The sequence below is a fragment of the Scleropages formosus genome, chromosome 13, assembly GCF_900964775.1.
Source record: "Scleropages formosus chromosome 13, fSclFor1.1, whole genome shotgun sequence".
In the NCBI taxonomy this organism is placed as follows: Eukaryota; Metazoa; Chordata; class Actinopteri; order Osteoglossiformes; family Osteoglossidae; genus Scleropages; species Scleropages formosus.
In genome coordinates, this window is record NC_041818.1 from 7,109,220 (window position 1) to 7,124,544 (window position 15,325).

At 43.0% G+C, this 15,325-nt stretch overlaps 1 protein-coding gene across 2 annotated transcripts in view; it reads left to right on the plus strand.

Moving 5' to 3' along the window:
• Window positions 1–15,325, plus strand: part of LOC108925441 (glutamate receptor 3) — a 108,285-nt gene that overhangs the window by 31,353 nt on the left and 61,607 nt on the right. For both annotated transcript variants that reach the window (XM_018737366.1, XM_018737365.1), the window contains exon 3: window positions 4,934–5,173. In XM_018737366.1, the coding sequence (XP_018592882.1) occupies window positions 4,934–5,173 (240 nt within the window). The remainder of the gene's footprint in view (window positions 1–4,933; window positions 5,174–15,325) is intronic.

A 15,325-nucleotide genomic window follows, 5' to 3' on the forward strand; every position in this document is an offset into this window, starting at 1 on the left:
AGATTCGCAACAAATGTTTTCCTTGAATATCTGCGGTATGCTTCACAAGTATTTACTAGCTGTATTTTTATACCAGAGAAGAGCATTAGATGCCTTCTGTAAACCCTCTGCCACTGAATAGAAATAAAGATAACAGTTAATTGCATGGATATCATTTTGTTTTTCTCTCCAGGATCCCTGCATTAGATAATGTCGAGCGTTGCCTCCGCTGATTGTCTGTCCTGTACGTCTCAATTAAATCCAATCAGGGGTGATTCTTATGCAGAGCGATTCCCAAAGCCCTGGTATCTCACATGTACGAATGTGACATTTCGCCACGTGCAGTTTAAAGTGATCGATTCATTATCAGCAACCCACTCTGAGTGTGGCTTCCTCTCCTCCACTGCCAAATGTTCGTTCGCATGCCTCGGAACAGTAAGTTGTTCAGGAAAATCTCTACGTTGGGCTTTTCATCAAAAGACTTTTCCTATAAATCAATGCCTCCACTGTGGAAAGCACTTAATTAATTTTGCATATGTGCCACTTGGTTTATATTTACACTGTCTTATGGAGTTTAATAAATGGAGTACAATTAAAGGGTATTATTTGTCCATTGACTCATAATTAGCACTATAGTAGTCAGAAAGGAAGTGTCTTTACTTTTCCTTTAGACACATCTACATTTGTAGACCATAGACTATTATTTGTGCGTAAATAAGCCCACGCTCATAGTCTAGAGAATGCTACTGGTACGTAGGCACACCCACATCCAGAGACCACAGGCAGATCATGGTTCACAAACAGACCGACACATGTAAAACAGATTACTGAAGCACACAGACATGCCTGCGCTTCGGAGGCCATCGGCTACTGCTTTCTGTACATGCATTCGAAAGGCCACTTCACATGGAGGCACCAGCACACTTCAGGATCTCAGGTTCCATTGTAGCATGTGTCACTCCAAGGGAACTGTGCACTCATTGCGCAGTTAAGGTCATATGAGGTCAGCGATGGTGCACGACCATGTTTGCTAAGGACCACACTCATAAGTACATTTTGAGTAATGCTCATGACTCACCAACATATCAGTGATACTGGCCATTGCAATGAATACATATCAATATATGAAACTATATACTGCCATTTCACAACTCTTACTTCTAGTCATGGGGCATTATCCCCCCAGCTGTGCAGTTAGTGGACAAGTACAGCTACAGGCAAGGATTTTGATCTCTAATCCCGATGTTAACTAAGCAATGACTGTAAAGATCTGGAGCCACTGGGGCCAGCTGCCTTGGTATCATCAAGTGCCTGGAGGAAGGCAGCCTGAGGATTCGGGGAAGCAGTGCTTTCTGACTGGGGCCTTGTCCCTGTCAGGGGAAAGCCTCAGGTCCAGTGTAGGAATGAAGGGATTGACTTCGTAGGATTGCGGGGAAACCTTTGCACCGATGGCACATTATTCATCACCGAGTCAGCAGAGAGTGAGAAAAGCCATCCCGTACGTCATGTATAAGCTGTTTGAGCATGTTATGTGTTCTAATGTGTTTCTGTTGGTTCAGCAACAAGAATAGCGTGAGTGAACAAGTTTCCAATAAAACTGGAATAGCTGCTTTAGATTGGTTGGTTTATGAGTGCTCACACATTGAGGTTACAACGTCTTAATCTGCTGATGCAGTCATTCTACAAACATCAGTTGCAAAATATTTGATGGAGAGAATCACAGGCCGCATCTGATGTGCCTAAGAGCCGGCCTAGACAAGGTAACCGGCAGTCCATCGAGCCACTGCGATCCCCAGATGGATCCACCACACAGGTGCTGGACTGAGCAGAATAAAGGAATCAGAGGCATGTAGGAAGTAAAGATCTGGGGAAGCAAATAGTAAGAGAAGTCTTTGTAGGTGACAACATGGGGGAAAGTATATTTGATTTAAGGCAGAGTCTTTTTTTTTTCAGGGAATGAAAAAACTAAAATGCACAGGAGTGCACTGGCATATGTGTTATTCTATCAAGTGCTGCAATTACAGTAAGACGCGGCAGCAAAGGAACACCATGACAGAGCCAGGGGAACTGTTTCCCCGTGCACATCATGTATAATTATTGCAATGAACGGACGGACGGTAGAACATCGAGAATCATCTCTGCTGGCATTCCTGCGTGTGTGCATTAGCGTACTTGTAATAGTTATGCCTGGCATCACAAGCTACATTTACCTCATCGGGAGCCTCATATTTCCTGTAGCCATTCATGTAAATGTACCCCGAACTAAAAGCCATACTTCCTGCCTATATAAATATGAAATAATTTCTGAAATAAAAGTACTTATTAGAGGCAAGCCTAATTTTTTCATTGTTTTCAGTACTGATTAATATTTATATGAGGTTTGTATGTGTTACTGTCAATCGCACATTAAAGCGCATGATATTTTCGCAGTCCTTTGGACGTAGAGAGGCTGTCGGTGTTGGGTTGGTATTCTAAAAGAACGGTCTGCAGCGCTGCACATCTCTAAATGAAAAGGGCTGATGCAATCCCCCACAGAGATTATCTGTTGTGTCACTGTGGCTAGACTGCAAAAGAGGATGGGGTTGATGTGGGTCCTGAGCAACATGGGGGGATGATGCGGGGGTGGAGGCCCTGGGGGAGGATCGGTGGGAGGAAGGGGCACGAACATAGGGTGAGGAGGAATAGGACAGGATGTAAAGCTTCAGCTTGCTCTGCAGCACTTTCCCATTGCTGGATGGAAGAAAGCTTGAGTGCAGGAGAGCAAGACACTGAAATCCTATCATTAATTTGCTGAGGGGCGAAAACAAGACCAGAGGGTGATGCATTTACAGCATTTTTCGTAATTTGAGCTCAAGCTGCAGCACGACAGGCTCCCCTGATGGATTTAAAATTAAATGTCCTGTTCAGGCTGTTGTGGTTTTGTGTCTTCATTACGGCAACGTGCAGTGGTGGGGCAAAGCGTGACTGCCGGCAGCCTGGAGGGGGAGGGCGCACGAGACCCAGGCTTCCCAGCGCGGAGATGTGGGTATGGAGATGCAGCCATCTTCCAAGGCCAAGGCTCGACAGGCACATGCTCGTGCGCTCAGATGTAAATACGGCTTATTAAAATCCACAGTGACACCCGAGGATCTACGGACTATGAAACCTGATGAGCCGTTCTCCTCCCCAGACCGCAAAACGGGCCCAGTTTACATCCAGTGCTGTTCTATTGGCGACACTTTGATTTAATTACGAGCAGGCAAGAGAGGGAGAGGGCTTTGGCAGGCGATCGTCGCAGCCTGCGTTCCTGCGTTTTCCCACTTGGGTTGTGAACTTCGTACTGAAAAAGGACACCCATGAAATCAAAGCGATTCCAGAGAAATGAATCCTGACACCAAAAGAAGGGATATACAGTAGGTTAAAGGGGGTAAACGGCGTAAAAGTGTGTTCCGATGATCACGAGGGGCGTTGTCCAGGCAAGAGGCATTTAACCGTAGTACTAAGGGGTAACATATTTAGATTCGTATTTAAACAGAAGCAAGGGCTCATGCGAGACCATTGAATGGAAGGGGTAGCAGCTTGCATGGCTCCCGAAGGCTGTGTCTCTGGCTGTGCTGAACCTACACTGGGAGCAAAATGCGACAAATGAGGCGGCAGTGGGAGTATGAGGGCTGTCACCCGCCGAGGGGGAGTTGGGGGGTTGGGCTGAGGGGAATGCCTACCCACACACGTGGCTGTCACAGCACCCAGGATTTCTCCAGCAGCACAGCCATTAGGGTGGAGGGTCCTAGACTTCGGGGAAAATGCTATGCCGTCAGATGGCATAGACAGGCTTTTTAAAGTGACTAAGTGTAAATATAATTTTTTGTAATTTTTTTGAAGTACATTACTTTTTGTTTGGTGCTGACAGCCTGCCTAACTGTGTCTGCAAAAACATATACGCATATGTCAAAAGTTGTAAGAGACTAATCCCAGGGTTAACATTATTTTAGAGTAATAAATATATAATAAGCAAATTTTATTCTTCTTTTTTTGCAGCTCCGAAAACTGTCTACAGAATCCATAAAGAAACCGAACGTAAATTTTCTGAAGGAGGATATAATACATTTTGTTCACTGAAAATAAAATAAATGATTTCCATCTTACGATCTTGTCTCCTCTCACTACGACTTGACAACACAAGATGTGCACATTAATTTCACTACTCACCATTTATCATGCTATGTTATACTATGAGGAAGAAATTTTTGATAGCAAAAGCTTTTATTGTTAGCTTATATTTTAATGTTATATTTCCGCAGATCCATTCATTATCAATAACAACTTGTCGAATGCAGGGACAAGGAGGTCCAGAGTATCCAAGAAGCACAGGACATGGAGTATTTAGATAATTTGCCTATCATGCTTTATATGATGTTTATGATATAAAATTCAAAAGATCACTGTCTGTGCCTCTCGCCCTGAAAAGTATGTGGACACTTGTGTTTAAAAAACTGCCTGAAAAAAAAACTTTATTATCAATAAATAAAGAACCCTATTATAATTCTAACTGTAAACGTAGCTTAACACTGTAAATCGTTTTGGAGAATAAATCTCAGCGAAAACGATTATTGTTATTATTAATATTATTAATATTAGTATTATTGTTGTTGTTGTTGCTGCTCTAATAATTCTTATTATTATTATTATAGCAGCAATATATATAATATTTATTATAGCAATAATAATAAAAATTATTATTATTATAGTAGTACTGAATCTGATCTTTCATTATGACATTATATTGTATATTTTCATTTTCACTCGGGAAGTTTCAGTCCTTTATTCCGTCTGTTTCATGTGATGTAAATGCCTTTGGGTGTATGAAATGAAGGTTATTTTTTTATTATACTGTACATGCATGGCTTGTCTTTGGCCAGCTTCCTTGCACAGACATGACAGTGACCTGAGAATTTTCTCCTCTTTGTTACCGCAGTCTGCTCCCAGTTCTCCAGGGGTGTCTACGCCATCTTCGGCTTCTATGACAAGAAGTCCATGAACACTCTCACCTCCTTCTGCGGTGCACTGCACACATCGTTCGTCACGCCAAGCTACCCGATCGATGCTGACGTGCAGTTCGTGATTCAGATGCGGCCGGCATTGCGCGGTCCTGTCCTCAGCCTGCTGTCCCACTACAAGTGGGAGAAGTTTGTCTACCTCTATGACACAGAGAGAGGTGAGTCACCTCCCTGGCGAGCAAAAGTGTTCCCATGAAACTGAGGACTGTGCTACACTGGAGACCAAATGTCTACCAGTAAACAACATCTGATATTTCTGAGACTAAGCACTTATCAAAGAAAGGAAAATGTGAATGAATGAATGAATGAATGAACGAATTTTATAAATCCCAGAGGGAAATTCTATTTGGGTGCAGAGTATACAGTGTAAAACATACTGTGCATACACACAAATTACATACATATATACTGTAAAAAAACTGATAAACAGGCAGATTTACATTTCATTTATCTGACACTTATCTCCATAGCAACTTATAATTATTTACCCATTTATACAGCTGGGTAATTTTACTGGAGCAATTTAAGGTAAGGACCTTACTCAAGGGTACTACAGCCAAAGGTAGGGAGTGCACCTGTGACCTGTGGGTCCAAAAGCAGCAGCTCTACCCACTATGCTACCAGGTATCTGAAAGGTATTTAGTCATTTAAGATCTGCAAATGAATATCAAAAAATCAAAGTTAACATGACATAATATTTTATATTTTATACATAAAATATGTAATAAAAATACACGTTTGCCAATCTGAATTGGGCTCATCTGATCACTGTTCCAGAACAAAAATGTGTCGAGAGCATAGGACAGTACAAAGACACACACAACCGAAACCCTCCAATTAGTCCAAACAGTGTCATTTAGTCGTGTGGAGAGAATAAAAGATCTAGCAAAAGCACACCAAAAAGTCAGAAACCTTCAGATTCCTAAAACACACACACACACACACACACACACACACACACCAGGATAGCAGTCTGCACTAGTTAGGTGTGATTCTGAATTATTGTATATGAAGGACAATTTTGCTGTGACAAATGGCCACGAACAAAAGAAGCGGAGAAAATAAGCAGAGATGAGCGAGGGACCGAAAACGAGAAAATGGTTTACACTTTGACGAAACCAAGGGCATGCGGCACATCGAAAGGCTTCTCCCCCGCAAACGAATCTGAAGTGGACGTCAAGTTATTGCCAGCAAGAATTAGCTCAGCCGCCCGGGCTTCCTTCCACTCTCCCGAAATTATAGTCAAATGGAGTGAACTGAAGGCACGGAGAGAAGAGGCTGACCCGCAGTCGGCTCCTCATGAGATTTCACTATAATTCCCTTTTATTTTTGTGATGGGGGCAAGTTGGGTTGACTCACCAGACCATGAACAAGTAAGTACTATAGCGAATATTTCCAACACATTTGGCTCTGATGCCACGCATAGCCGTTCCGTGCTCTCTGGTGTGTACGCAAGAAAATGTGAGCGAGAATGTCTCTCGGGTCTCCGCATTCTGTCGACTAATTGCGATCGTTTTTCACGATTCCATTTCAAAATAAGCTGTTTTTCTGAAAGAATGTATTTCTGAATATGTTTGTCTGAAATGTGCCCCGTGTCTTTCTGCTGCAGCTGCTGTCGGCAGGATTTATGTTGTCTTAATTATAAGGCAAGGAATCATCTTAATTGTGTGTAAGGAGTAAACTAAAATTGACTTGCCATTGGAACTAATGTAAAATAGGGTAATTACTGTATGTGACCACAACACCCTACTTTCTTTGCAACAAATACACTGCCTCGCTTATACTACAAGGGTCTTTCTGAAACAATGAAAAATTATTAAATACTTGCATTCAGAGACATACATGCAGTAAAATTCTGCAGAAATACTGCATTTCATTACACTTGTATCTGCGTGCCAAAAGTATGGGTTGCTGGGCAGCAAAGTTACTCTAGATGCTGCAGCTTTATAGACCATTTCAAACAAGTCAGCATGGATATATTTATGAAAACCTGACTAAGTTCCGCCGTGAAACATGAAATGGAAAATTCAGATATTTGGTGAGGATGGTTTTAGTCAGCCAAGGAGTTTCATTTTAAGGTTGACTGGCAATGGCATGCATGATAATGACTTGCCTTGAGAGGAATAAACAAGTGTCTGCAGTGTTCTGAAATCCGCCGTGTTTTGCAAAAAATATCAAACTTTATGGAATCGGCTTTTTAGGTTTCACGCAGGTGTGTGTGTGCTCTCGGAATGAAACCGCGATAAATCCAGCAGACTAAGCGCCATGGATTGATCTAGAACAGCAATAAGGGAGATGCTTTGCTCTTCTGCCATATGGACTTATGAAATTATCGGCGCCCTCCAATCCAGAGGAATGAGGAGTCAGAATTGATTTAGAAACAGCAGTAATGCAGTAAAGATTTTTAGAGACAAATATTAACATTGTGAGGACGGTTAACAGTGATCGAGAGACTCTGAATGAATCTCTGCCATTCAGACCAGCCAGACAACAGCACAACTCAAGGCAAGTGGCACTGATTGTTTTATAGTGTATGTTCATATTCTGCTCTCTCCTAATTTCTAAATACTCAGCACTCTGATAGTTTTCCTCTCACTCTAGGCTGGAAAAAAAAGAATTATCTTTGACTCATCATGACATCCGATTCCAATAACCTTGTCGCAAGTCCCCTCATACTGTACTATATATACCATATCTATACCACAAGGATAAGAAAACAACATGCAACTCTAGTATGTTGGATAATACCTCTGTTGTATTTTTTCAGCAATTTCACACATAAATATGTTAAAATGATACTAGAACGGAAGATTCATTTTAATACAATGCAGTGTTATAAGTATGTACTTCTAATATGATACACAAATATTGCATATTTATATATTTTCTAATTTATTTCTAAATCCGCTTTCACTTTCTCTCACTTTTCCGTTTCTGCATCTTGCTAGTTGTTGTAAAAAAAGGTGACTTGAATGATAAATGCACACACACACACACATTGCGTGAAATCGCTCATCCCAAGCGGGGTCGCGGCAAGCCGGAGCCTAACTCGGCAACACGGGGTGCAAGGCTGGAGGGGAAGGGGACGCACCCGGGACGGAATGCCAGTCCGTCGCAAGGCACCCCAAGAAGGACTCGAACCCCAGAGCCACCAGAGAGCAGGCCCGGCCAAACCTGCTGTGCCACCGTAATGACAGCAAAATATTCTGTAAATAAAAGAATGCTTCTGTAAATAAAACATAATGGCTAATAGAGACACTGACAGCAGAGCCAGTTGATGTTATTGTACAGCAGATGGAGCGTCGTCACTAGGTGTTACAATCAAACATCAGGACTCGAAATTAGTATAATAAGGTTGATGAATCAGCTGTCATAAGTGCAGGTTGTCATAAGTTACATATATCATATTGTATACTGGGCAGCACGGTAGCACAGCAGAGTAGCGTTGCTGTCTCACAGCACCTGGGTGGTGCGAGAGGATACGGGTTCGACCCCCATTTAGTCTGTGTGGAGTTTGCATGTTCGTCCTGTGTCTGCGTGGATTTCCTTCAGGTGCTCTGGTTTCCTCCCACAGTCCAAAGACATGCTGTTCAGGTTCACCCATAGTGTGTGAGTGACAGAGAGAGAGAGTGTGTGTGTGTTCCACTGATGTATGGATGAGTGACCCATTGTAAGTAGTGTATCTAGCAGTATAAGTCACCACGGTGAATAAGGTGTGTGGGCTGATAACACTACATACAGTTCATTGGAAGTTGCTTTGAAGAAAAGTGTCTGCTAAATAAATAAATGTAAATATCACAAGTCAAGGATAACCTGTAGTTGCGTGTCTCAGCAAATGAAGAAATCCCCCTGGAAAAACAGAGAAACACATGTAGAGACTCTTAACCATTCACCTCCATAGGGTGAGTGTCCCCATACCTGCTTATGTTCCATTCATCCCACTATACTGAACAGGTTCAGACCACAGCCTGGTGCTGCACTGTATGAATATGGGATGGTGCCCTCAGCTGCTGCCTATGCTGCATCGTGCCAAATGACGCCAACACACTCACGCAGGTATTTTGGCTGGGGCAGGGCCTGGTGCTATGTACATGTTTAATCCTGCACCATTCCTGGAAACCACTTGCGAATAATTGGATTAGACAACGGGGGGGTACGTCTCTTTCCCATTACCTTCACCAGCCACATGTCCTTTAGGCAACTCCAATTCAAGGTGAGGCAGGCAGCACAGAATAGAGGTGGGGTTGCGGGGGGGGGGCAGCAAGAGCACTGAAAAAGACTCATCTGGAGTGCAGCAGCCAGCTTTTATTCTCTTATCGTACGCTCATGATGGAGCGCTGCTTCCTCTGGCAGGTGCCTTTCCAACCCCTTCCATTCATCCGCACCCCCTCCTTCCTGCCCACTACTCTTAAAGCTGGAGCTGGATGCTATCTTTATTAGCGAGAGCAGTGGGTCCCAAAGAAAGGATTTGAGTTTATTGCATCAAACACTCTGGTGGTTTCTGCTCTTTCCTGGCAGGCCAGATGTACTGGATGAAGAATCTCACCTTATCAGAAGCCTAGAGGTCCCTGGAAGGGTTTGAAGTGAGCCAGTTCAACAGAGGAGCAGATGCGGAAATGAAAGAATGTTCCGGAATCTAAAACCGCTGCCCGGAAAGTAATGCTCCCATTTTTACTCCCTCTGGCAAAACAATTTATTACAATTGAGTGCAAGTGCGGGGTAATATTTTGCAATAACTTGATTTTGAAAATGCCTGCGCACTCACCCTCTGTAGTATCCATTAGGTGTGCGCTCCACGCATTTGTGCCAGTACGTCGTCGGGTTAGACAGCTTCATCTTTCTGAAGTAGCCCGTGTAAATACACCATCCATGCATTTCCGTGGCCAAAAGGTTGCCACCGTTGAGTGCTGTACAGTTTTTTTTTTCTTTTTTCAAAAGGCCGGTAGAGACTCGAAACGTTCCAAAACTGGCTGAGGATTCTCGTGGTTTTCGGCTTCAAGAAAATACCAAATCAAAATATGAAACCCTTTTATACACTTCATACGCATGATAAGTACCCGAACAGATGATTAATTTGGGTGGCAGAGAAGAAAAAAGATTTTTTTAGTCTGTGTTATTAATAGAATTATAATTTGATAGCAAAATATAAAGACGGGCGGTACGGTTGTACAGCGAGTAGTGCTTCTGTCTCACAGCTCTTGGGTGGTGCAAGAGGATGTGGGTTCGATTCCCGCTCAATCTGTGTGGAGTTTGTACGTTCTCCTCATGTCTGTGTGGGTTTCCTCATGGTGCTCTGGTTTCCTCCCACACTCCAAAGACATGCTGTTCAGGTTCACCCATAGTGTGTGAGTGACAGAGAAAGTGTGTTCCACTGATGTATGGATGAGTGACCCAGTGTAAGTAGTGTATCTAGCAGTGTAAGTCACTGTGGTGAATAAGGTGTGTGGGCTGATAACACTATACGGAGTTCATTGGAAGTCACTTTGGAGAAAAGAATCTGCTAAACGAATGTAAAACTGTTGTCACGCCCCCAACTGTACCCCAGTTACATGCACCTGGCAGGGATCAATGGGACAGGGTTTAAAAGCAGCCCAACCACTGCTCTCAGGTTGCAGAATCTCCCAGAGACAACCGTCCATTCCACTCTAGCCTGCAGCCCATGACTCTTAGCCCTGTTTCTCCTGCATCCTTTCCTCTCCCCTGCCCTGTTTCATTGCCCCACAACTTGGCAACGCCGGTTCTGATCACTGCTCCCCACCTCGACTACGGCTGCGGATTCGCCCGCTGAACGATGTTTGCACCTCGGTTCCTGAAACTTTTTTTTCCCCCAGCGATCATTAATAAAATTCCTCTGCAACTGGGTCCAACCTCTTGCCTCCCGCCTCGTGGTTGTGACAACAGTCTGCACTTTTCACTCATCTTACACATGCGACAGCTATATTTTCATTCACTACTTTTTCAGTTCTTTCAGAATTCAGGAAAGGAGCCCACTATCTATCATCAAAATGGATTTGGATGCTGACATTAGTTTAGTGTCTTCCCGCAATTTAATTAAGCTAATATATTTTGAAGTAAAAAAAATGCCTGCAAGCTGGAAATCTAATTGGTAACAATGGATTACACATCAAGCACTCGATGAATGGTCTTTTATCTGCGAGGAATAGCAACGATGCTCTCCGTCTAACGGATTAAAACAGGTTTTCTTTCCGACACAAAAACTAATGTGACACCAGACCAAGGGCACAATAGCTTTTATCAACTTTAAAAAAAGGGACCTGAGTCACTGTGCAGTCACTAGAGACAGCCACTGGGACAATGATTTTTCACTGAACACACATGCACTTAACTTGGACGGGCATAACATATACTGGTGTTCCTTGACTTTCGGCAAATGGCACTACAGATGATCCGGACTTGCAAAATTCATCCCATTAACTTCGTTATTTGGGGGTGTGGTGGCGCAGCAGATTTGGCTGAGTCCTGCTTTCTGGTGAATCTGGGGTTCAAGGCCTGCTTTGGGTTCCTTGTGGTGGACTGGCATCCTATCCTGGGTGTGTCCCCTCCCCCTCCAGCCCTGTGTCCCGTGTTTCTGGGTTAGGCGCCGGTTTGCTGCGACCCTGCTCGGGACAAGTGGTTTCAGACTCTGTGTGTTATTTTCAGTTCCAGATGTTTGGTGATGACAAGCAGTCCACTGCTGTATGATGACATGGGGTGGCACCACATCTCTTATTGTTTGGGTCTCAGTAAGTGTTTGGGTATATTGCAGCAATTGTTTACACAGTTTTTTGTTTATTTCCTTCAAGTTATTTTTTTATGTGAAATTGCTAACAAGCGAACAAGAGTGTTGCGGTGGTGCTGATAAGAAAAAGCAAGTAAAAACAATAGTGCTGTATCAAACTATAATAATAATGTTTTGTATTTATATTATAATTATCTTATGTCAGTATTATTTTAACAGAAATAATTTGTGAAATTAACAAAAAATATGAGAATGCCCATTGCTTTATCCAGTTTCAATAAGAGCTTTGCCCTGAACAGGATTGCAATGATCTGGAGCCTATCCCAGAAGTATTGGGTGAAGGGCGGGGGGGGCGACCTGGATGGGACAACAGCCCTTTGCAGGATAGCCGCACACACAAAGACTCTCCCCCATTCACACACTAAGGGCAATTTAACATCACCAGTCCACCTAAACTGCATGTCTTTGTACTGTGGGAGGAAACCAGAGCACCCGGGGGAAACATTCAAACTCCACACAGACTGAGCACCACCCAGGCATGGAGGTGGCAGCGCTCCTTGCTGTCCCATCGTGCTGCACCCATTATACAATGTTTTAAATTTTTTATATATGCATATGGTTTATATATAAGGATTTTAGACTTATGATGAAATTGATTTACAACAGGGTCATCAGAACAGAACACCTGTGTATTCAAAGCCTTTCTGTGATGCTAAATGCATGGAGAAGTCTGCAGTGCTCTCGCCAAAGGTGATATCATTCAGTCAATTTCTGCACCACGCACAAAGTGTGAGGAGGTATATGGGAAAAAAAGTGCAATCCTGTGCAGTTCCAGTATGAACGTATTTTCCAGGCAAATTGATGAAAATAATTGCATTAACGGCTTCAACTGATGTTCCAAGGAGTGCTTTTAGACCAGAGTGGTGCTTTCAAGATCAAGAATAATCTCCTGCTCCTCAGTGTAAGGACTTTTCAAAGGAGCAGCAAGGCCAGGGCCAGATTTTGGTGTTTGTAGGCCCTGGACACACTCAATTTCAAAAGCGCAACAAGAAAAATAAAGAGCATCTGAAATATGACAACTGACATTACAGCATTTAGCAGACACTTTTCTCCAAAGCAACTTCCAATAAACTGTATGTAGTGTTACCAGCCCACACGCCTTATTCAACAAGGTGACTTACACTGCTAGATACACTACTTACACTCTGTCACTCACACACTATGGGTGAACCTGAACAGCATGTCTTTGGACTGTGGGAGGAAACCAGAGCACCCAGAGGAAACCCACACAGACATGGGGAGAACATGCAAACTCCACACAGAGAAAGTGGGGATCAAACCCACATCCTCTTACACCACCCAGGTGCTGTGAGACAGCAATGCTACTCGCTGTGCCACCCATGTGACTTGACGCAAATTATTCTAAAGCTAAACCATGCAATTGGTAGAATGCTTGGAATTATGTTTCTGAAATGTATTTTTGAAGTTTTTTTCACAATGAATATTACATCTCAATCATTTTCCTTATTTTTACTTATTATGCTTTATTTTTTCTGTTTTTTTTTTTTAATTTTTCCCCTCCTTCGTAGGGCCTGAACATTTTGTAGGCTTTAGTGACCGTATCTCTATTGCCTAATGAGAAATTCGACACTGTGTGAGGCTCAACAGCACATCTGCAGCTCTTCTGCAGTGGGTTCTGCAAAAGTACATGAGTCAGGTGAGCTGTGAAAGGCCTTGACAGCCCCCTTCACATAGTGCTCTCTCATTCGTGAATCCAACACATTAGTCCAAGACCATGGCTGGAATCCAAGGCAGCCTCTAACAAGAGCAATGGCTGCATTGAGTGAAAGATCCCCTTGTTATTTTCCTCATTAGGGACCCTGTACCTTGCTCAGTCTGCCTTTCATCTCCCTTTGTTAGCACTCAGATCCAGTACAAATCTTTAAACCCAGAATGTGTCAAAAGGATGTGAAGGTTGGGAAACGATGGGTGGAAGTCACCGACCTCCCAGGCCCCTAGGGGCTGCCTCCCCTCTGCAGTACACAGGTACTGTATGGTAACTGCAGGCTGCCATGGTGCACGGGATGATTATGGGGTTTTATTGTCTCGCGGAGACACGATCAACCCCTCCCTCACCCTGATTCAGAACTCTCACCCTCCTCTTGATTTATGGGACTCTCTTGCACTGAATTTATGGGAAACTGGCTGAAACACACCCCTACTGAGGTAAAAAAAAAAAAAAAAAAAAAAAAAACAACTTCGCAGCAGCAGAATAAAATCTCTTTCGTTTCCAGTTTACGTTTGTGACTGAATTTTGAGAAAAGTAACAGCACTGTAAAATTTTCTGCCTAATTGCCAGGCCCAGAATTCATTTAGATGACACCGTTGGAAAATATTAAATATCAAAGACACCTTGTGAGAGATCTTGCGAACATTAGAGTATTGATAGTAGGTTTTGGGAACTCATTCAAGGGCAACTCTGCTGACACTATATTCTGGTTTTCATTCATACTCTGTGCTTTACATTAAAGCTCATCTTCACCTCATTCAGTAACATATAGTTATATATAAATATAAAGATAAATATAAAGTCAATACTCAGAATAAGTGTTGAAAGCACCTGAACCCCACAGCAAAAGCAGTGTTGTGGTTTAAACAACAGACAGACATCAAGCATGATGTATAGATGAGTGACCCATTGTGAGTAGTGTATCTAGCAGTGTAAGTCACCTTAGTGAATAAGGTGTGTGGGCTGGTAACAATACATAATATCCGTTGTAAGTCGCTTTGGAGAAAAGTGTCTGCTAAGTGAATAAATGTAAAAGTAAGCATGGTTGTATTTACTGCTTTTTCCTTTATATAGTCAATTACAGTAGAACATTTTTATTATGAACTTGTTGATTAGCTACCAGGGGGTGCGGTGGCGCAGTGGGTTGGACCGCAGTCCTGCTCTCCGGTGGGTCTGGGGTTCAAGTCCCGCTTGGGGTGCCTTGCGGCGGACTGGCGTCCCGTCCTGGGTGTGTCCCCTTCCCCCTCTGGCCTTACGCCCTGTGTTGCCGGGTTAGGCTCCGGTTCCCTGTGACCCTGTAAGGGATAAGCGGTTCTGAAAATGTGTGTGTGTGTGTGTGTGTGATTAGCTACCACTTAGATGCAGAGTGGCTTTCTATAGCTAAGGATTTTGTCAAAGTCTCCAACCTTATTGAAAAGCATGATACAAGAGCAGGTTATAAAAGCTTGAATTGACCACCTTCAGCTAATGCAGCCAAGCCCTTAACCATTATGCAACCTTCTGCCACAGTAACAACAGGGTCGAGAAATCTTATTTGGCTATTGTTACTGTAGATGATATATAGCATGGCTTTGTAGCTCAATGGAAAGTAAATGGTTTTATGTCTTGGAGAAGCTCTAGGACATATTGAACATACTGCTGTGAAATAGCTACAGATTGCTACCACAGAGAAGCATAATTCAAAACTGAAAATATGAACAGTTTTATTTTGTCCTTCAACAGAACTGACCAAATAAAGCACACTGAAAAAGCATGGCTCGCTTAAGGCTCCTAAATTTGTTC